Below are 24,462 nucleotides of genomic sequence, written 5' to 3'. Positions count from 1 at the left end.
AAATGCCTAGAATACAGTTCAAATCTCAAGAAACTCACAGTCTAACAGGGAAAATACAGATGACCACATGTATACCTATTTAGGTACTATGCTAAGGTTATAAATAAAAAGTTGTGAAAACCCAAAAGAAGAAGCAATGAATTCTCCCAAAGCTGATCCGGAAAACCTTCACTGAAACGGTAAAATCTGATCAGGCTGTTTGAGGACAAACATAATCTCATGAGGGTGTCCTTGGACGACATTCCAGGTAACAGTGATAATCAAGAGCAGAGAGTGGTGGTATGAAAGACAATGATATCTTTGAAGAGTTTGATTCAACTTGCCTAATATGTATAGTATATGGAGGTAGCAAGGGAGGAACAGAAAATGAAACTAGAATATAAATGGATATATTTTGAAAAATCTTACATAGTATGTGAGGGAGTTTTTCCATTATCCCCTAAGTAATAGAAATGAGTCTTGGTAGGTGTTTAAGTGAGGGAGGTAAAATTTGGGGGAAGGGAGCAGTGTGACATGACTGGATTTCTGTTAGAAACATTATGCCAACGAATCAGGTAATAGGACTAAGTCCTAAATGATAGCACTGGTGGTGAAAACAAAGACACAGACAATTCAAACCAAATCAACAGGGCTGGATGACTTGTTAAATATAGGGGCTATTAAGATAAAGGCAGTCAAGAAGTTCTTAATGTCTGCTACTGAGTAAGAGAGTGATGCCTTTAGGGCATCCCCGGTGGCGCAGCGGTTTAGTGCTGCCTACAGCCCAGGGCATGATCCTGGAGACCCTGGATCTAGTCCTAGTCCCACGTCAGGCTCTCTGTATGGTGCCTGCTTCTCCCTCTGCCTGTGTCTCTGCCTCTCTCTCTAAAGAGAGAGAGAGAGAGAGAGATGCCTTTGACCACAGAAATACAGAGGAAAAAAGAAGTCTATCAGAGAAAAGTGAGTTTGGCCTGCAACCTGCTGAAAAGGGGATGACTGTCTGATGCAGGGTCCAACATGTGGTTGGAATCTTTAAAGAGCACTGGGGCTTAGGTGGATGGTCAGGATCCTAGGAGATGACGATTTGGTCTAGCTCCCTTTATTCTGATTCTATTGTACTTACCAGGCAACTTTCTGATATTAAATTTAGCTTTTCAAACTGGGTTTGGTATTTTTATTATTTGGAAATTTTACTTTCAACCTTAACTCAATAACCTCAAATTAGAACATATCAGCCATTCTTTTCTGTATTTAGAAATCTTGCAGAATCGGGATGCCTGGATGGCTCAGTGGTTGAGCGTCAGCCTTTGGCTCAGATCACCATCCTGGGGTCCTGAGATGGAGTCCCCCATCGAGCTCCCCATGGGGAGCCTACTTCTCCCTCTACCTATGTCTCTGCCTCTCTGTGTGTCTCTCATAAATAAATAAATAAAAGCTTTGAAAAAAAAATCTTGCAGAATCGAATGAGGGTTGACAGAACAGATAAAATCAAAGACCTGATGTTGTAAAGCTCAGTGTGCTCTAACCATCCCACCTCCTTCAAGGACAGATCCCGCCCCTGCCCCTGGCCCCCACCCCAGGCCTTGCCTCAACAGCCAGTCAGCCTATCTTTAGCATCATTTCTAAACTACAAGTATGAAAGTCATGAACACTTAGAAGTAGGTCTGTTTGAAGTTAACCTTTATGATATATGTAGAAAATGGATTTTGAAACATACTATTATAAATTACATTTCGCCTACATAGAAAGCAAATTATATAAACACCTTAATAAAAGTCACCAAGGCAGAAAAAAATGCATTAAATATAAATGATCCCCTCACCATTAAAGCATGTTTTAACAGTTCCTCCCTCCACCTGGGAGTCTTTATTATCCAGGAGTTGATATTAGAAGTATGTAAGACAGTACTAAAACTATTGCTCTAAAATTCAGCAATCAGTAATTCACATGGGCCCTACACACAACTACCTATGGGGTCAGGCAGAGATAAGGCAAAGCAGCAGAAATGGGGTCTGGAAGTACCTAGCCTATGAAAGAGCACAGCATCTCTCACAGGAATGCTAGCCAAGTACGTCAAATATTCTGATTTTTTGCAAGGGGGCAGAAATCCAGATTTTATGTAAAATTTCCAGGTTTTGAAAATTCATGTGGACCTCTACTCTCATTATTCCAAATTAGTGAGGTCTTATTATACATCAATTTAATCTATGTTAACATTTAATAGCTAATGAGGCTGAAAATATTGACTAGATTTAAAAATTTTAATGTTTAACATTAAATGTGATTTTAGGAACAAATAAGCTTCTATCTCAGTCACAGTCTTATAAATATATTAATATCTAAAGAGCATAATTTCAGTCTTTAATGCTGCCAAACTTTTTCTAACAAACAGAAAATGAGTAGACAGTTTTACTTCCCAATTTTAATAGAATGCAAAATGTGTTACAGAGAACACTTTTTAGTTTTTTGTAGCAGTTTGACAGTGAATATAAGAATCTGGAAAACATTTACACAACCAATAAATGTGCCAGACCCACAAAATTAACTAATTTTCACAGATACAAAGATACTTGTCAATATTTGCCACTGTCCATAACTTAGTGAAATCCACTTTAAAAATTCAGTCTCTAACTAGGTCTCATCAACAGCTCTGGTTAAGTTCACCTTGACCCCAGAAGTGATTTTACTCTGTCCCCCACGGAGACCAGCTAGGTAAATCTGGGGCCTGGGCACTCGGGTGCTGCCTTCTCTCATAGACTGCGTGCTAGCATCCTTGGGTGGGTACACCTGTGAATAATTCTCTCTTCTCATGTGACTGAGATCGGTTTGTACTGAGTGAGTAACTTTCTGACGCAAATTGGCCTAAAAAGAAAGAGAATACACAGGAATTAGCCCATCTCTAAAGAACAAATAATATCAGCCTCATGTTTTTTCTCAATCCACAGAGAAATTATCCCTACAACACAGCATTTTTCTACAAAGCATTAAAACATTAGAAAAACTAGAACATAATAAATATCCTTTGCCAAGAGGTGGGAAAATACATAAAATGTTGAAAACAGACCCAAGGAAAGAACATACAGATTCAAACTTCACAACGAGTTCACAATTATTTGTTAACACAATCTTCTAACTCCCTCATTATTATACTTTGAGATTCATACAACTTGGATTTTCCCACCATACTTGGTTTATTGTTTTAAAAGACAAAAATTTAAGATTTCCTTTGTCTTTTTTAAATGGACTTCACCCAAGACTTTTAATATAAAAAGTTCTGATGTCTTCAGGTTACATTTTACAGTATTCAACATCCTGCTTGCTCTTTTTACGGATTACTAGTAAACATGAAGTTAAACAGATGACTCAGGCTGAGAAACAAAAAGGAGTTTATGAAAGGGAGACTAGAAAAAAAAAATGAAAGGGAGACTAGGATGTACTGAAGTAATAAGGAAGTCCTAGAAAAAAAGCTCAGAAGCATTAGAGCCTGTGAGTTCAAAAGCAGAGACCTCACATTCCAGATTTTGAGATATTATGGGTGACTAAGAACTGAAACAATTTCCCCCACACTGAGTTTATTGTCTAATGACTATGACTTGACTATTCCATTGTCTTCATTAGCATGATTTTACCACTCCAGGAGATCCTTGCCAAAGGGTCACTACAGAACATCCTGAAAGACACACCTTCAATAGTAAGCATCAATGCACAGATTAAGCCCTCACATTCTTTCCACCCCTGCCCCATAAATCTTCACCTTCTATTCCCATTACTGCTGGGCTGGGTTTTTCATGATCTTTACCCAATCCAGTACAAGCCTTCATCCCATCCCCTGACCTACTCTTGGCATTGAAAGACCTGCCTTCCACCACATGTGGCATTCTCAATAAATTCTGACCTTGCTGTTTCCCCTCAGGACACTATCAAGGCTCTGCTAGGGTGGTGGTTCCCCCTACAGCTTTAAGCACTACACTCAGTTTTGTCTTATCAGTAGGTTATATTGCTAATATATGGGGAACTGGCATTCAACATAACATAATTCTATTTTTTTTAATATTTATTTATTTATGATAGTCACAGAGAGAGAGAGGCAGAGACACAGGTAGAGGGAGAAGCAGGCTCCATGCACCGGGAGCCCGACGTGGGATTCGATCCCGGGTCTCCAGGATCACGCCCTGGGCCAAAGGCAGGCGCCAAACCGCTGCGCCACCCAGGGATCCCAAACATAACATAATTCTAGAGCATAATTAGGTCTACAGTGGGAATCAGAATGAAGTGGAGGCTGAGGAATGGGAAGAGAGGGTTCAGTCAGTACACAGTGCAACCCCACCAAATACCCCGTTCTCTTAACATTTCCAGCCCAGACCTATGCTGGCACCTCTACCTCTCCTATCCTATCCAACCATCACTCCCCTCTTCTCTTTTGCCTATTTATACCTCAGACCAATTTAAAATGTCACTGAAGTTAATTTTTATTTCACTTCTGTTACATAACTTATCAAGAGGTACTGAAATATTTTTAGTGTATCAATGTCACTTGTGAGACAATTAGCTTCTGAAGAACAAAGCAGTGATATCTATGTTACCTAGTATATATCCAGTGGGCTCAAGTGAGTTTAGTAGATGACAGCAAAGAACATCAGGATGAAGCTTCATGAACTACGGAAGAGTAACTGATAGGAATGCTAATGGAACAAGGATCTGGAAGGTATACCAAGAAACTGATCCTTCCTCATCTCAGGAAATCAAGGGACTGAAAAGCTGCCACCAGAAAGGACAGCAAGAGAAATGTCAAGGATGGTGAAAAGCCTATAAGACACAGAATATACAAATGGACAAAGGCTAGACTTTATATGACAATAGAACTCTGACCCACAACCTCTGTAGCCATAGCTATCAGCACAGAAGAGGCAGGATTTGACTAGCTTCCCTATTTTTTGCTGTCCCCACCATTCAACTAAGGAACAACCAGAGAAAGCCAACTATGCCCACCAAACCAATCATATAAAAGTTCCCACTTTGAGTTAGCCCACATCCAGTTTTCCTATGTCAACAACATCCAATCAGAGAATGCCTGAAGCTTTCCCCTTTTTTTTCACTATAAAGCTTCCCCACTTCCCCTGCCCACTTTGGAGCTCCCGCCAACTGCAAGTAATGGTGGCTGACTCCCTTGCTATAGCAAACTTTGAATAAATCGCCTCTGTTCTCATTTGGGTAGTCTTTGTTTATTTCCATACCCCATTTTAGTTAAAGAGAGAGATAAAATATACTAAGAAAAGGCGACAGATATAAAAGGGTTTATTTCCTTCAGACTCTAAATACTTGTTTAAAATGACGAGGTATTGTAGAAAGAATGAGTGGGAGGAAGTCCCGAATCAGACAGGGATGAGAGTTCCAAAACCATCATTTGAGGGCATGCACCTCTTATGATTAGTGACTGAGAATCAGAAGGATGAGAGAGATCAATGCCTGTAGAGAACATGTTAACAACAGGAGGGGACACTACCTGTGATATAACAGAGATAACCTTCTGCTCCTCAAAAAAAAAAAAAAAAATCCAAAAGAGGACATTGAGAGTGCTTTAAATGCTAGAACGTCATAGATTCGCACAATAGATGGGTATAGAAAGAGAGAGTGGGGGATCCCTGGGTGGCTCAATGGTTTAGTGCTGCCTTCAGCCCAGGGCCTGATCCTGGGGCCCTGGGATCAAGTCCCACATGGGGCTCCCTGCATGGAGCCTGCTTCTCCCTCTGCCTGTCTCTGCCTCTCTGTCTCTCTGTCTCTGTCTCTCTCTCTCTCTCTCTGTGCCTCCCATGAAAAAATAAAATCTTAAAAATAAAACAAAACAAAAAAAGAGTGAGCAGCTACCATTGTTCTAGTTACTGGACTGTATAATTGGAGAATAGTTTCATGTTTCTGTATATGCTTAAAATTAGAAGACAATAAAAAAAATTAGAAGACAATCTTGCAATGTAAAGCTGGCAAATTATATGTGAAGAACTCCATGTACAACTTATTGGCTTTAATAAATAATTTAAATCACTAACTCTATGAGTAACAATACATTAAAGTTCCCCAACCTATAGCTCTCAGCCTTAGTGCCATCTTCTCGGAAACTCCCGAACCAAGTGAGCCAAGTGGAGGAAGAAGCAAATATGCAGACTGAAGTGAGAAAGATGAGGCAGAGGTCCAAGCAAACAGGTAACTTGTACACCCATGGAAGCCACAGGAGCAGACACAAGGAAAGCCAGAGGCCAGGGACACTGGTACAAATTGTTGGACTGCATGCTGACTTTCTAGAACTTGATTCAATGGATCTTGAATATTCATTGCCATCTGATCACAACAATATCTTTGAGAAACCCACCTTGCTCATACCAAAACAGTCCCCTTTGGTCCTATGCCCTGGACCTGTGGCTTGAGGACTAACGCTGTTTTCATTTGTGACTGAATGTAACATATATACAATAAGTCATCTCTTCTGCTGTCTTAGCTAAAGAAAAAACAATCCTCCAACCTATAAATAACTTTAGAAAATATTGTTACAAACCAATTTTATAGCTTTTCTTCTTAATTCCCATTCATTCCACTCATACGATCTCACAATGGTTGGTGGCAATATGTGTGTATCCGTCTGAGTGCTACTTTCACACTTTGTAATTGGTTTTATATAATGTTTGTCAACATCCTTCATCTAAAGAAATAAAGTTTGTAATTAGTACTTATTAAAAAAAATAAACATTATTTAGGGATAACTAAAAATATTTATCTAAACTAACAAAAAGATTAGGAAAACAAGAATTTTTGAACATGCAATATACTCATAAAGACAGCAGAGAAAACAAGCTGGTAGTAGTGAGCTAAATGTGATAACTTTCCTGGGCATTATGACTCTCTTTGCACCTAACTTTGAGGTATAGTTTGGAAGAGGAAAACCTAACATCACTCATTCCTAAGTCAAATGCCCTTCTCACAATTGGTGGCATAAGTGAATACTTGGTTGAAAACTGACAGAAGTTTAAAATAGCCATTAAATATTAAATATGAGGGGGCAGCCCAGGTGGCTCAGCGGTTTAGCGCCACCTTCAGCCCAGGGCGTGATCCTGGGAACCCGGGATCAAGTCCCACGTTGGGCTCCCTGCATGGAGCCTGCTTCTCCCTCTGCCTATGTCTCTGCCTCTCTCTGTGTCTCTCATGAATAAATAAATTTAAAAATTAAAAAAATTAAATATGAATCACATTTGTTTAAAGTATCAAAACATCTTTAGGATATATACATATTTTAATGATAGTTGATGATGGGACTTTTATTTTTTGTTGTTTATTTTTTAATTTAAATTCAATTTGCCAACATATAGTGTAATACCCAGTACTCATCCCATCAAGTGCTCTCCTCAGTGCCCATCACCCAGTTACCCCATCCCCCCACCTCCTCCCCTTCCGCAACCCTTTGTTTCCCAGAGTTAGCAGTCTCTCATGGTTTGTCTCCCTAATTTTTCTCACTCAGTTCCCCTCCTTTCCCTTATAATCCCTTTCACTATTTCTTATATTCCACATATAAGTGAAACCATATGATGATTGTCCTTCTCCGATTGACTTATTTCACTCAGCATAATACCCTTCAGCTGATGATGGGATTTTTTAAAGTTTATTTATTTATAATCTCTGTACCCAATGTGGAGTTTGAATTTATGACCCTGAGAAGAGAGTTGCATTCTGTAGCAACTAAGCCAGCCAGGAGCCTCTAGGATAAGGATATACCTTAAACTCAAACTATGCATACACAGCATATTATCCAAGGTGGCTTTGTTTTAGTTAGATATTTTGATTTTCTGCTAGACAACCCACAACATCACTATTAAAACATTAAATATTAACTCCAGGCTAAACAAGATACGATTATGCTGTATATGAAATTGTTGGAGAGGATGGTAGAGTTTAAGGAACTCAGATCATAACGAAGAGAGAAAAGATCAGCTTCTCTGTTTTTAATTCCAGTATAACAGTGTTATATTAGTTGCAAGTGTACAACATAGTGACTCAACAATTCTAAACATTACTCAATGATCATCATTATCAGTATACTCATATTCCCCCTTAACCTATTTCACCCATCCCTCCCACCTCTCCTCTGACAACCACCAGTTAGTTCTCTATATTTGTCTCTCTCCTCTTCTCTATGTCCATTTGTTTTAGTCTCTTAAACTCCACACATGAATGAAATCACATGGTGTTTGTCTTTCTCTGACTGACTTATTTCACTTAGCATTATGTCTTCTTCATCCAACCATGTTGTTGCAAATGGCAAGATTTCATTCATTTTTATGGCTGAGTAATATTCCATTATGAATATATATTCTGTATTTATGTATACATATTGTGTGTGTTTATGTATACACACACACACATATATATGTCACATCTCCTTTATCTGTTCAATATTAACTCCTTACTCCAAATCAAGCAACAGATAATCACTGATTGCCTTACCACCTACCTTAAGATACAATTTTTTACTTTAAAATGAATTATGATATAGTTGGATAGATAAAAACATGCTGCAAGATGATTAGCAATATTATACAATTCAAGTAAATGGCTAGTAGATAATTGTAAGGACCACAGCTTTGAAATATGAAGAGAGAAAACTCATTACTATAGGTACTGAAGGCCACTAAAGAAGAGCTGAGAATTAAACGTACAGAAAAAAGGGAAAAACACGACCAATAAATGGGGGAAGGTTATTCTTTTTTTGGGGGGGGGGGAAGGTTATTCTTTGATGGAAAACGAGGCATTACCTACATATTGCACACCTTTCTGATGATCTGATTCTAGCTTTTCACTGTCTTTTAGGTATCCCACAACTCTGTAAGTTATAAATAAGTGATAGCAAGGCCAAAAAATGCTTATCTATAGACATGCAAATTTATAATTCTTTCAAAGTTTTCTATGTAACTTGACAATGTAATTCTCAAATTTACATGGAAAGTAGAGTCAAGTATAGCCAAGATTCTTTAGAGAGGGAAGGGTGGGAGAACTTAGTCTACCAGATATCAAGACTTATTATAAGGCTACAGTAAGATATAGGTACAGGAATTCTTCAAAAATTGAAAAACTGAATAGAGAGCCTAAAAATTAAGCTTGTGCATATAAGACACTGTAGATGCTGGGAAAGGACAGAGTATTGGACAAATGGTCAAGGGACAATTCACTACTCAAATGGAAAAAAAATTAAAATTAGATCTTCACCTCCCCCTAAACACAAAAATTAAATCCAAGTCATAGACTCAGGTATAAAAGGCAAATCCATATTTTTTTTACAAAACAAGGTAGAAGAATATTTTTATGATCTAAGATACTTGAGGATTTCTTTAACAAGACATAAAAGTTCAAGACATGAAAGAAAAAAGATTAATACATATTAAGTTGAATTTTTATTTGTGAAAAGACATCACAAAAACAATGAAAAATATAAAACTGGGAGAGCATAGACTAGTGGAACACAATTGAGAGCCTAGAAACAAACCCATTCCTTATGAGAATTATTAATTCAATGGAGGTGTAATAATACTGAGTGTCATCATATTGAAAAGCATATGTTTTTATTATCATTACAGTCACTGCTGGGATCACAAACAGTTTTAGAAGTAGTCAGACTAAAAAATATAATTAAAACCATTATGTTTTATTAAGACATAATTAATGAAACTTCTAATTATTTTAAAAACTCAGTAAATGATACTTCTTATGGATGAGACAACCCAATACAATAAACATAAAAAAATTCTTTATTTTATTTGATTATTTTAATGCAATTCCACTTAAAATCTCAAGAAGACTTAGGAGGAAACTTGGCAAATTTATTAAGAAAATTACATATATATATAAAGATTCATGCATCACTATCTAAGATAATTTTGAGAAAGTAAAAGGGAAAAAGCTTGCACTATCAGATAATAAAATATATCAGAAAGCAATAGTAATCATGACGCCTGGGTGGCATAGTCAGTTAAAAGTGTCTGCATTGGGCTCGGTCATGATCTCAGGGTCCTAGGTCAGAACAAGGAGCCTGCTTCTCCTTCTCCCTCTGCCCCTCCCCCACTGCTCCTCCTCGTTCTTTCTCTCTCTCCCACTCACTTCCTCTCAAATAAATACATACATACAATCTTAAAAAAAAGAAAGCAATATAATTAAAGCTGTATGGTGCCAGTGTAGGGACAGACACAAGGACCTATTAGATTATCTTACAACTCTAAATTATCAACTGTGTTATCTGTGCTAAGCTCCTTTATGTTTTTTTTTAAGATTTTATTTATTTACTTATTTGAGAGAAAGAGAGCAGAGTGAGACAAAGCATGAGCAGGAGAAGGGACAGAGGTGGAGAAAAGCAGGCTCCCCGCTTAGCAGGGAGCTCAACAAGGGGCTCCATCCCATGATCCCAGGATCATGACCTAAGTTGAAGGCAGATGCTTAACCAACTGAGCTACCCAGGCACCCCTGTGCTAAGCTCCTTTAATTTTAGATAAAGAAATAGTATAGTTTCAATTATTTATCTAAATGTGGTCTTTCTCTTCCAAATTTGTCCAGTCTAATTCATCAGCTTGACTCCTTGTTTTCATTATTCTTTATGGATTTCATTAGTTTCCCTCTTTGTGGGTGAATCTTTTCTGATAGCATTAAAGGCCCTCTTCTGATCCTGTCCCTGCTTGGACTTAGGAAACATTCTACAACAAAGTATAACATTTTCATTAACTACACTTTTAAAAGTCATAAATTCTTAAAATACCAACTCTGCTTACTTGAGAATATGGAATGAGGGTTTCGAACTGTTGATGAAGTTCCAGTAACTGAATTAATTCTGCATTTTTTTTTGCTTTTTCTTTAATTAAATCAATATAATGTTCAGGATTTTCTGCAAATAAGTATGCAGCATCTTTGGTATGGAAAGTGTAATACTTTTCTTTATATTTCAAAATTCCAATTGCTGGATTTCCTGAAAATTAAGAAAAGGAAATGAATTAGGTATGAAATATTAAGTGATTCCATGTTTATAATGCATCCATAAAATCATCCCCTATATACTGCATCTTTAACATATGGCTTTTGTTTTTCATTTTGCTAAAATGCTATAATTTGCAATTTTAAATTATACATTTTGTTAAATTATATTTTATTTTTATGTGAAATTCATGTTGAAGTATGATTTACATAAAAATTTACTATCCAGATATAAAGTGTTTGAAAATCTTTTATGAGAAGCCAGTCATCTGATGTTTTTTTCAAATCTCCTTTAACTACACTAACTACTGTATACATTGTTTTAAAAATAATTCTAATTCTATGGGGCACCTGGATGGCTCAGCAGTTGAGCGTCTGTCTTCGGCCCAGGGCGTGATCCCAAGATCCGGGATCGAGTCCCGCATCGGCCTCCCTGCATGGAGCCTGCTTCTCCCTCTGCCTATGTCTCTGCCTCTCTCTCTGTGTCTCTCATAAATAAATAAAATATTTAAAAAATAAAAATAAAAATAATTCTATAAAAACTATAAAGATGGGACTTTTCCAAAATACAGGAGGTTTTTGTTTGTTTGTTTGTTTGTTTGTTTGTTGAGATTTTTTAGTAATTAGTACTACTTCCAGCATGGGGCTTGAACTCACAAGCCCAAAACCAAGAGTCACAGGCTCCACTGATCCAGCCAGCCAAGCACCTCCAATACAAATTTCTGTTAGAAAGTATTTTCCACTGTGAACAGATACTACATAAAATATGGATTATTAAATATCCACATATTGGTGAGAAAAAGTGATATTTTTTCCTTGTTCAACAAAATGCATTGGCTCTATTCCTGGCACTAAGGTTTTTTTTTTTTAATATTTGATTTATTTATTCATGAGAGATGGGGTGGGGGGCAGAGACACAGGCAGAGGGCAAAGCAAGCTCCATGCAAGGAGCCTGACCTGGGACTCGATCCCAGGTCTCCAGGATCATGCCCTGGGCTGAAGGCGGTGCTAAACCACTGAGCTGCCCTATTCCTGGCACTAAGGTTATAAAAGAAAACAAAGTTCCTGCTCTCAGTAAATCAACAAATATATCATGGACCAGAGAATACTGCAGAAAAAAAATTAAACATAAAGCCAGTTAAACACATAGTGAAAAGAAGAGGATGAGGTTGATATTTTAAATTGGGTGATCAAGGAAGGCTGTAAAATGAAGGAGCAAGGTACAGAGCTATATGGGGGATAGAGTTTTCCAAGTAGAAGGAATAGGAGGGCAAAGGCTCTGAGATAAAAAATGGGCTCAGAATGTTCAAGAATAGCAAGGCCAGTGGGACTGGAACAGTGAGCAAGGGAGATTGGTTGGCAATGAAGTTAGTGACATCATCTGAAAAGGACCCTAACTGGTAAGCCACAGTGTCATCTTGGCACTTAAGCCACGTAGTCTACAGTCCTGAAAGGAGGGAAGTCCTACAAAATTCCTCTGAAGTAATGTAGGCTGCTACTGTCCAGAAAATAATGTAGTTAACAGAAATAATGTAGCAAACAAAATAATCAGGACTAGCTTCTTCAGAGAGGATTATGAAACTCATAGCTCCTCAAGCCCTCCTACTTTCCTATTTCTATTAGAATCCTAGTTAGTGGAAGCTGGAAGGGGCCAAACAGTTCCAGACTAGAAACCAGGCTCTTCTGAATCTTAGCCCATAGCTTTTTCAACTACATCATGCTACCTAACATCGCCCCACAGCCATGTTTCTCTGTTTGTGTCTCTTATGACTCCCTTCCCTTCTTATTCAGAATGATGGATGGATAGGATGGATAGAAGGAAGAAAGGAAGGGGAAAGGAAAAAAAAGAGAAAAGAAAAAAGAAAAGGAAGAAACCATCTATATTCTGTTATTTTTTACTTCTTCATGGCTCTTGACTGTTTCTTCCCCAGTATCAGTGATTCTTACGGGGCCTCCAAATACTATTCTCTCAGCTTCTTACAGTAAACCTTCTGTTACTCCCATTAAGAAAAATCTAATACCATAAAAAATGAGGCAGTATGTGTGTTCTGTTGCCTGTATAAACAGAATTCCAATAATTATTTCTAATAAAAAACGAATACCCAACTATGAAATATAGCAAAAGAAATAACAAAGAAAGAAAAAAGGAAGAGGTTAACGGTGTAAGATAAATTAGAAATAATTTTGTCAAACTGTTTTCAGTATAGCCCTAAATGACTTTTTAATTTCCAATTCATAGAGAACTTTTTGGATAATAATTTCTGGCTTACTCTTTGTTTTAGGAAAGCCCTAGTAATCTATACATCACAGAGATATTTTTACTTGATAAAATACTGGCCATTTCCTTAGACAGATCTGACTTATCCAGAAATCCTGATCTATGTTAATGGAATGTAACCATAAAGTGACAACATATTGTTTAATAAACATAACCAGCCAGTTAGAGTTGCTCTTTCAAGTAATTACTTTGGAAGATGATATATTTTAGTAATGCCATGTGAATTTCATTGGACGTCTGAGTCATCCCTCTTTTTACAATACTGTGGCATCCATATTTCATTATATACACATTCCATCACTCATCATTCATAGCATAATTTCTTGGTTATGTCAGTCTACCAGATTATTCCATGAGTACTTCAAAGATGAAGACTTTGGTCTGGATCATCTTTGTGGCTCCTTTCCTAGTTCACCACCGATCCCATAAAATTTTAAAAATGAATACGTTTTTTAAAAAAAAGTGAGTAAGTGACAATAATAGCACTTTATCCAAAGAAAAAATGGGAAAGTCAAAGTAATGTTGTTCCCAACAATATACCTGGAAGGAGAAGACCATCTGTTGTGGCAAATGTATAACCACAGAATCCTCGATACTGAATTAGCAATTTATCAAAATTTGCTGTTGTTTCTGGGAAAAGCCATTCTTGCTTTCTGAAATCCACCAGAGGTACTCTATCTTCTAAAATGAAAGAGGAAGACAAGAAAAACTTTAATCAATAAGAAGAGTAAACAACAAGGAAACGAGCAGAAAAGACTGGCTGCTATGTGACTAGAATAGAGAGAGACAGACTTCACTCAAGGCAGTAGAACTCTTTATAATATACTAGGTGGCCAAATACTTTGAATATGATGCTGACATACTAGGACTATTGCTTCTTAAAATGGCGGGGAATGTACTCAATGGAAAGATTCAAGGATTTATCTCTCAGTAACTTACTTTTGATAAGATGTACAATTTTTGTTCTTTACACTTTTAAAATTCTTCCTAATGGTCACTGGTTTACCTATAGACATGTGATAAACACATTGTCTAAATTTTTTTTTCTTCAAATAAAAATGCATATTTATAAGACACTGGTCTCCAGGGTTCTTATCTTTTGCAATCCTACTATACTTCTGGGCCTGGCTGTATATCAGAACATCAGCTACCACAAATGCCCTTTTGGTCACAACAAGAAGTAAATGCAAATGCTGGGGAAAATAAACCTTCTTTCTTTTTTCCTGCTATGCCCTGAAAGCCTCAAGAAAGGGATGAGATGTGGCAAGTGTCAATTAAATTCTTTTAGAAGAATATTGGGTCTCCCAATTCACTGGGATCAGTAACTGATAGTGCCCTATTGAATATAAAGTGGTGACATATGGTGGAAAATGACACGTTAACTCTAAGCAGTCAGTTGTCTTGCCAATATGGTTGAGTTTAACATCTACTGTTGAAGTGACTTTAACATCTTAATTTCATGTAGTATTTGTGTAGATAGGCTGCTTTAACAAAATAAAAGGGGTAGAAAAAACTTTAACTGGAAGGATACTTTGAGTCTTTCTGATTTAGTTTGCAGGGGGTTTATATTCTAATAGTTTAAGAATGGAAATTACCACTTCATTTTTATTTTCCACTTTCAACAAAACTTGAATTTGAAAAGGAAATTTAGAGAGTAAATTATCTGATTTCATTTTCTAGAAAAACCTTTTTAGGCAACAACTTTCAGACTCTATTTTGGCATTTCTCATGAACCTTAAGTTGTCTTTAACTAAGAAGATGCCAAAACAGGAAAAAGTAGTTTGTTGATAAAGACAGCCTTTTCATAAGAATCAATGCATCTCTTAAAGGTTCTAAAATAAGCTCAAATGTGCGGGAATAAAATTCACTGATTTATACATTTCAGCCTGACTCTGAGGTGGATATATGGCAAATAGCATTCCAAAGAAATGGAGCTTTACTTGCAAAAAATATGGCAAAGAATAATAGTATTTTCTACTATGAATCAATAATAAAATCACAAAGACTACAATAGAAACACATAGGCAAGGAGCATATTATCAACTAAAATGCTTACAATACCATGAAGAATGGTTATTGCTGGATAGTAAGGTATTCGGTTTATGCGTTTTCTGTTTGCAATATTTTCTATAACAAACATTACTACTCTTTTAATCAAGAGAGATGTTTAATACCTTATCAGAAGGAGCCTGAACTTCTTATTTTTTTTTAAGTAAAGTCTACACCCAATGTGAGGCTTGAACTCACAACCCCAAGATCCAGGAACACGGGCTCCTGGGACTGAGCCTGCCAAGTGTCCCACACATGAAATTTTTAAAACAAGAGTGGCTTTATTCTAGAGGCAATGTTAAGAGGAAGAGGAAGTCAAGGATGATTTCTATTACCCAAGTGTTCTTTCACCCTGCACACATCGGTTTTCACAGTCAGTCCATCAAGAAGATTCTGCATTACTTTCTCAGGAAAGAGTAGATCATGAGCACCCAGGAATGGCTCAAGATGAGTTGTTAAATTGCTGAGGACACTAATCAAAACAGTTTCATCCTGGAAGCTAGTCCACAGTCTGGAGAGTGCAATGAAGATGGGCTGAGCAGGAGAAAGCAATATTCAAAATATAACTGGCTCATAAAATTATAAGTCACTGTACTCTTTTAACAAATTTGTGTTTGTAAAGAAATTCATTCTTCCTGAAGATAAGTCAAAGTCTCCTGAAGTTAAACAATAACATCTACATAGCATCTGGACTCATAAGTTATGAGAAAAAAAATTGGGGACGCTTGGGTGGCTCAGTAGTTGAATATCTGCTTTTGGCTCAGGTCATGATGCCAGGGTCTTGGGACGGAGTCCTGCATCAGGCTCCCTGCAGGGAGCCTGCCTCTCCCTCTGCCTATGTCTCTGCCTCTCTCTCTGTGTCTCTCATGAATAAATAAATAAAATCTTAAAAAAAAAACCTTGTATTTTATTTCAAAGCATTTTATTTTAATGTGATTGTCATAAAGTTAATTTACCCAAAAAAGTCAAACACATTTGATCACCTAAGAAAGTTTCATGGATGCTTGACTTCAAAATATCAAGGGAAAAGATCTTTTTTTTCTTTTAAAGAAAAAAAAAACTAAATATGACTCGTTACCATTAGATTTATCTGGCTCAATTATGATTTAAAAGAACCTGGAAAATCTAGAGATACATCTTGGGGCATATTTTGTGATCTGCAAGTTAAAGATTTTAGGTCAGTGAGATAAAATGTTTTTTATTCATATTAAAGATCACTGACATATAGAATAAACATAAAAAATTAATCAGGTCCTACATAGCCTTTTGTTTCTTGGTTTTAAAACCTAATATTAATATAATGAAATATTACTCAGCCATTATAAATGACAAATACATTTGCTTACAACGTGGATAGAACTGAAGGGTATTATGCTGGAGGTTATTATGCTGAGTGAAGTAAGTCAATTGAAGGACAAACATATGGTCTCATTCATTGGGGAATATAAAAAATAGTGAAAGGGATTATAGTAGAAAGGAGAGAAAATGGGAAATATCAGAGAGGGGAACAGAACATGAAAGACTCCAAACTCTGGGAAACAAACGAGGGGTGGTGGAAGGGGAGGTGGGCAGGGGGTTGGGGTGACTGGGTGATGGGCTGAGGGGGGTGATGAGCACTGGGTGTTATGCTGTATGTTGGCAAATCAAACTCCAATAAAAAATGTATAAAATAAATAATAAAACCTAATATTAGAAATGGTTACAGAAAATTATCAGAGCTTCAAACTGCTCTATAAAATACTGTATATGCATCTTATACCTCCTTAGGACTACCAGATTTGCCCATAAGATGGTGCAGGTAATCAGAAAGTCAGTATATAGGCCTAGTAAACACAGTAGTTATCCTCTATCTCTTCATAGAGGTCACAAGTTACACCATCTCTTTGCTGAAGACAATTTCTAACCAGCCACTGTGAACATGTTTTCAATATTGCATTATGAATTCAGTAAAGGTTGCCACAAACTTTACTGACATTATGGCTACCATAACATATATCTGCATCTCCAATTTGTAGCAATTGCCTACAAAGAGAATTCCCTCATCCAACCTACACTAGTAGTACAAAATAACCATAAAGAACAGGACCAACTTTATAAAACAAATATATTTTTAGTAATTAAATATAATTACTTCTGATTCAATTATGTAGGACTCAAAGGTATACTCACTCTTAAGCAAGGTCAAAGTTGATGGTGAATACTTACGAAGACTTGTGATGTTGGAACAGCTGTCTTTGACTTTATAGTCATTTTTAATTGTTCCAGTTGGGCTCCTAATTGCTTTGTCATCATTTCTACCTCTTGAGCACAGGTAATTACATCTGACTATGAAAACAACATAATGTACATTAACATTTTTATAATTTCACTACAAAAATCATGTATTTTAAGTCCCATATGGTCCCCAAACCTCCTGAAGGTAAGCACAATGAAAGCAGAAATTCTGTTCTCCCTGGTATCCTCAAACCAAGAATGGTACTGGCACATGGATAGTGCTCCAGAAATATTTGTTGGATGGGTGAATCTTTTGAAATACAAAAGCTATAATTTTTCCCAAAGGTATTCTTTTTCTCAAAGTATTGATATGCGCTGTAATTATATTCCTGAGAAATGGATCCTATGACACAGATTTGTTCAGCTGTTATTTTCCCACCCTCAATAATAATATTAATGAGGTGTTCCTCCAAAAATTATTTGGATACTAAGGTTTTTATTTTTATTTATTTATTTATTTATTTATTTATTTTTTATTTATGATAGTCACAGAGAGAGAGAGAGAGAGAGAGGCAGAGACACAGGCAGAGGGAGAAGCAGGCTCCATGCACCGGGAGCCCGATGTGGGATTCGATCCTGGGTCTCCAAGATCGTGCCCTGGGCCAAAGGCAGGCGCCAAACCGCTGCGCCACCCAGGGATCCCCTGGATACTAAGGTTTTTAAAAGTTACATCCAAAAATAAGATGTTAAACGTTGACTCTGAAATAATTACATTTATTCCTACTGTATGCTAAAATCATATTAAATACTTCTAAGTCCAAAAAAAGGGATGAGTATAAATAGGAAAACCAAGATGCAGAAAGGTAAGGAAATTGCCCAAGGATATAGTTAATAAAGGGTGGAATCATGGTTCTGTCCCAGACCATCAGAACCTAGAGCTCAGCTCTTATCCATTATATTGTACTGTCTGAGATTTGACTAGAAATGGAAATGGTATGGATTTATCATTACAGTGCAAAAGAGTGACAGTCACTTGAAGAGGAAAAAAAAAAGCATTTAAGTCTTCAGATACTTGTAGCCAAACCACAAGCTTTACTAGATATTTTTAAATGACAAATAATTATTTCATAAAAAATATCATATATTACTGTATTTCAACTAACACAATCTTTATTCACAAATGTACCATTATCCTGTCTTAATTTTACCCATATTATTCTTTAAATATCTCCCTTCCCCTTCTGTCATGCTCCATGTAATTGTCTATCCCATCTAATAAGTCTCTCATCTACCCCACAGTTATTCCCCTTGTTTGTTAGGTTTTAGAAATCAAATATGAGAATGGAGTCCTAAAAATCTCTTTAGATTTGTGCAACAGCAACAAGAAAACAAATAAATCAGCATATGCTCTCCAAAGTAAAAGTTTCATCCAACACATAATTTCTTTAAGCCTATAACTGAAGATACTTTAGACTTCCTCCCTGGAGCCATGTTTTCAGGGACCAATCACAGAATAGGCACACAGGACTTCTTGATTTTTCCTGATAATGACCTAAAACAATCACTCTGCTTACATGTATCTAAAAGAATTTGTTCACAATGATGTGGAAGTTTTAGTTGTAAAGTTGGTCCTCACAAATAAATAGAAAGATATTCTGTGTTCATGAACTAGAAGAATTAATATTGTTAAAATGTCCATGCTATGCAAATCAATCTACAGATTCAATGCAATATCAAAATTCCAATGGCATTTTTCAAAGAAATAGAATAACAATCCTAAAACTTACATAGAGGCATAGAAGACCCCAAGTAGCCAAGTAATCTAGAGAAAGAAGAACAAAGCTGGAGGCATCACACTACCTAATTTCAAACTGTATTACAAAGCTATAGTAATTAAAACTATAGTAGTGGCATAAAAACAGACACATATATTAATAGAACAGAATAGTGAGCCCAGAAACAACCCCATCATATATGGCCAACTAATTTATGACAAAGAAGGCAAGAATATGCAATGGGGAAAGGATAGTCTCTTGAATAAATGGTGTTGGGAAAACTGGACAGCAACATACAAAAAGAATGAACCTGGACCCCTATCTTAAACCATACAGAAAATCAACTCCTATTGGATTAAGGACTTGAATGTAAGACCCAAGCTATTAAATCTCTAAAGGAAAACATAGGGCAGAGTAAGCTTCTTGATAGCAATCTTGGGGGTGATTTTTTGGATTTGACACCAAAAGCAAAGGCAACAAGAGCAATAATAAACAAATAGGTCTACATCAAACTAAAAAGCTTCTACAGCAAAGGAAACCATCACAACAAAATGAAAAGGCAACCTGCTGAATGGAAGAAAATATTTGCAAATCATATATCTGATAAGAGGTTAATATATAAGATATACAAAGAACTCATACAAATAAATAGCAAGAAAAAAACCTCCCAAACAATCCAATTAACAAATGGGTAGAAGATCTGAATAACACTTTCCCAAAGAAGACATACAAATAGCCAACAAATACATGAAAAAGTGTTCGATATCACTATCAGGGAAAGGCAAATTAAAACCACAGTGAGAAATCACCTGTTAGTATCAAGAAGACAAGTGTTGGCAAGATGTGGAGAAAAGCAAACCCTCATGCACTATTGGTGGGAAAAGTAAATTGGTATGGTCACTGTGAAAAACAGTATGAAGATTCTTCAAAAAATGAAAAATAGAAATACCCTATGATCTAGCAATTCTACTTCTGGGTATATGTCCAAAGGAAATGAAAACGGCAACCAGAAAAGATATATGTATCCCCATATTCACTGCAGCATTATTTATAATAGTCAAGACAAAGAAGCAACCTAAGTGACCATTGATGGATGAACAGATAAAGAAAATATGGCATATATACACAGTGGAATATTATTCAGCTATAAAAAAGAAGGAAATCTTGCCACTTGAGACAACACAGACAGTCCCTAAGGGTGTTATGTTAAGTGAAATAGGTTAGATGGAGAAAGACAAATATTGTATGATCTTACTTATATGTGAGATCTAAAAAAACCTAAAAACAAGAAAAAACCCAATCTCATAAATACAGAGAACAGACTAGTCATTTCCATCGGCAGGGGGTGGGGATGGGGGTAAAATGGGTGACAGGAGTCAAAAGATATAAACTTCCAGTTATAAGATAAATAAGTCCTGGGGATATAATGTAACAGCATGGTGACTATAGTTAATAATATTGCATCGTATATTTGAAAGTTGCTAAAAGAGTAAATCTTAAAAGTTCTCATCACAAAAAAAAATTTTAACTGTGTGGTGAAGGATGTTACTTACTGCCGTATTCATTTTGTAACATACACATATACTGAATCAATACCTTGTACAACTGAAACCAATATAATGTTATGTGTCGATTATATCTCAATAAAAAAGGCAGTTTCACTTAAGATTATCTTTGATGATACAGTAAAAAGAATTAGTTTTATTAAATCTTGATCCTTAAGTACAAGCCTTTTAGTAATCAGTGTGATGAGATGGAAAGTACATGTAAAACATGTCTGCTGTATATTAAAATGCATAGTTCTCCCAGGAAAATACTTACTGATTGAATTCTGAGCTGAACTAGCATTTTTCCCCCCAGCAGAACATCATTTTTACTTGATAAAGCAACTGACCAATAAATTATAACTACTGAGCCTTAGCTATTTGGCAGATATTTTCATCAAACAAGTAAATGAAATGAGTCTGTCACTTCAGAGAAACAACAGCTTTGGTTGCCAAAGATAAAATTTGCATTTTGAAAAACTTGTATCTGCCACCATGAAATTGACAGCATCCTAACACTTAAACCTATTTCTAATGAGACTGTTGGTGGAAAAAAAATTAAATTAGTCCTCTGGGAATGCTATCACTTAAAATAATTTTTTTTTTCATAATGTGGTCCAAAAAATGCTTAGGGAAAAAAGCATGTGAAGTTGGCATGCTTCTTCCCCATTCCCTTTTAATTGATAAATTCCTCATATTTTGTTCCACGGACATTTTTAACAAGTCTAAAAGAAGTTCAAATTCCACCTGATTTGTTTACTTGCATTATCATGAAGAATCAAGAAGTCTGGGGTTGTCTATTCTGTGAATAGCCCTGCAAACATAGCTTAGGGAGAAAGTCTACAAAAGTCTTGACATATACATTTAAAGAAATGTTACATTACAACTGCAGCACTTATTTGCATCATAACAGTAAGTGGCTTTCTCTCTTTGGTGACTGTCTTGCACTTCAAAAGCCCACAGAGGATGGAATTCTGTTCTCTCAGCTAAGACAAGTCAACAACATTGTGATTACTCCTCCTTCTTCTCTTTCACAGTATCTAGATTTGTTTACTGTACCAGATAAAGTCCTAATTGAAGAAAAAAAAATAACTCACTACCTTACCCAGGCTATAATTAAATTTTTTAAATGTTTACATAAGCTGTATGTAGCATTGGCAGAAGAAAAAATTTTAAATCAAAATCAACTCTTCAAAAAGTTATATTAATATACCTATCAAATAATGTGACCTTAAAAAAGAACATTCACAGATTTTATAGACAGGAAAAATTCTCAGCTAAACATAAACTGACATATTTTATATCCTAGAGATAATACTAATCAAACTAATATCCATTCTGTAATAAAACAACCTTAACTATAACTAAGGTAGATTGATGAGAGAAGATTGGATATTTAAAAACAAAACAACAACGAAACAGTGAGTAAGCAAAAAAGAGGCAGATGACAATTAGGAGAACTCATTCTGACCCTGACTGAAGTTAACATGAAATAGTCACAAAGAGTGGTGAGATGAGAAAGTTAACTTTCTCAATAACATAAGCAGCAAAGGGCTTAAAAATGAGATACTGTCTAGAAACCTAAGAGCTCTCCAGTTCATTCCCCTACAGAAATAAAATCAGAGCTGTTCTGCTAAAGCCCTAAAACAATGATGATGGTGGCATTAATAAACATTAACAGCATCAGCATAATTATCAATTTAATGAGCCCATAACTACATGCCAGGCACTGTTCTACCTTATATAGTATGAGCTATCAAAAACCCCATTTTACAGATCTGGAAACCAAGACACAGAGAGGTTAGGCCATTTCCTCAAGGGCATAGATTTATTTATTTTTTATTTTTTTATTTTATTTTTTTTAAGTTTCATGATTTTTTTTTTTTTTTTTTTTTTAATTTATGATAGGCACACAGTGAGAGAGAGAGAGAGAGAGAGGCAGAGACACAGGCAGAGGGAGAAGCAGCCTCCATGCACCGGGAGCCCAACGTGGGATTCGATCCTGGGTCTCCAGGATCACGCCCCAGGCCAAAGGCAGGCACTAAACCACTGCGCCACCCAGGGATCCCAAGGGCATAGATTTAATAAGTGGCAAAGTCAGGATTAGGACCCAATATGTTCTGGTTGCAGAGCCCACGCTCATCACTTTACCTTCTACTCACTGTCCCTCTAGCTCTGAGAATGAGAACCCCAATGAGATTTTTAGACTGGAAGTTAGCTGAACATGCCCCATGATTAAAAGCTCTGAAAAGATGCGCTATAATAAATGACATTCTCTACAACATCTTTACGCTATGAGTGACAGTTTCCAAAGGTTCTTTCTTATGATATCGCTTCCAAACACAGATAACAGAGTAAATGTGAGGTTCTTACTCTTGTGGACCTGCAAGCACTTCAAAATAAATTGATTGTAAAATCCTCTTAGTATCTGACTAGTTATAAAAGGCTGATAACCACAACTTCATGTTAGAAGAACATCTACCCAAAAGAATCATTCAATTTAGAACAGCTGACCTAGAGTCCTCATTTCTGAAGACAATTAGATAGTAGGGCAGTTGTGAACACCACCTACTAGTTTGTTGCAATGAAGTCATATCATCTGGATGTTTATTTTTCTATTCTCTACAGTAAAGAGAGAAGACAGATCAAGTGCATCCAGAAGTAGTAACAAGTCATTAAGATACAAGTTGAGAACACATCCCGTTCTGTCTTTCAAGACATTAGTAATGTTCAGTCATATAAAAGACAGTTCAGGGATGCCTGGGTGGCTCAGCAGTTGAGGGATCTGCCTTTGGCTCAGGGCGTGATCCCGAGGTCCCAGAATTGAGTCTCACATCGGGTTCCCTGCATGGAACCTGCTTCTCCCTCTGCCTATGTCTCTCTCTGCCCTCATGAATAAATAAATAAAAACTTAAAAGAAAAAAAAAAAGGACAGTCCATGACTTGGAACGCATGACTTGGACGCATGACTTGGAACACAGAGGTTGTATAAAGGTAAACAGTGACCAGTGGAATGAACGTGTTAATTAATTCGATGGGAGAAGTTGCTTTCACAATGTATACATATATCAAATCATGACTTTGTATACTTTGAATATCTTAGAGTATTGTCAATTATACCTCAATAAAACTAAAAAAAAAAAAACAAAACAAAAAACAAAATCATTGACTGATAGGAACATAGCTTGCTATAAAGATGTAGTTTACAAACTGTGTCTGCTAAAACCCTAGGGCAGGATGGAGATGTTCGTTGGTGATAAGGTCCCTCAATCCTTTCTTCTAGATTCCTGTTTTGTATTTTTAGGATTCTGAGTAAGTTTCCATCTGAAAGAAAGTGCTCTGCCACTTTAAAAACAAATTTTAAATCACCACTTTACCAACTTTTCCAACTATTTGGGGATACTGTTTGGCTTGTTCATTAAATCTAAAAATATTAGCAATAAAAATCTTTTCAACCAATTTTTCCAATAACAAATGTTCACATAAAAGTTATTTAGGTGCCAACTACCTGCCAAATAGTACACTAAATATGTGCTCTGTGTGAAAACAATGCAGTATTACTTACATGCACACACATACCACTGCTTAACTGCAGCATGCTAACTACCATTCCACTGGGCACCAAAGA

At 36.4% G+C, this 24,462-nt stretch overlaps 1 protein-coding gene across 1 annotated transcript in view; it reads right to left on the bottom strand.

Annotated features, from left to right (window-relative positions):
- Positions 1-2,386: 2,386 nt before the first annotated feature.
- Positions 2,387-24,462, bottom strand: part of CFAP206 (cilia and flagella associated protein 206) — a 32,764-nt gene continuing 10,688 nt past the window's right edge. The window contains exons 8-13 of the mRNA XM_072736881.1: positions 17,507-17,626; positions 15,637-15,835; positions 13,793-13,933; positions 10,776-10,969; positions 6,527-6,670; positions 2,387-2,841 (exon numbers count right to left, since the gene is read on the bottom strand). Of these exons, the coding sequence (XP_072592982.1) occupies positions 2,611-2,841; positions 6,527-6,670; positions 10,776-10,969; positions 13,793-13,933; positions 15,637-15,835; positions 17,507-17,626 (1,029 nt within the window). The 3' untranslated portion in view covers positions 2,387-2,610. The remainder of the gene's footprint in view (positions 2,842-6,526; positions 6,671-10,775; positions 10,970-13,792; positions 13,934-15,636; positions 15,836-17,506; positions 17,627-24,462) is intronic.

Source organism: Vulpes vulpes, chromosome 1 (genome assembly GCF_048418805.1).
Source record: "Vulpes vulpes isolate BD-2025 chromosome 1, VulVul3, whole genome shotgun sequence".
Lineage (NCBI taxonomy): Eukaryota > Metazoa > Chordata > Mammalia > Carnivora > Canidae > Vulpes > Vulpes vulpes.
The sequence above is the reverse complement of the archived record's forward strand: the minus strand, read 5'-3'. Positions and strand labels throughout refer to the sequence as shown.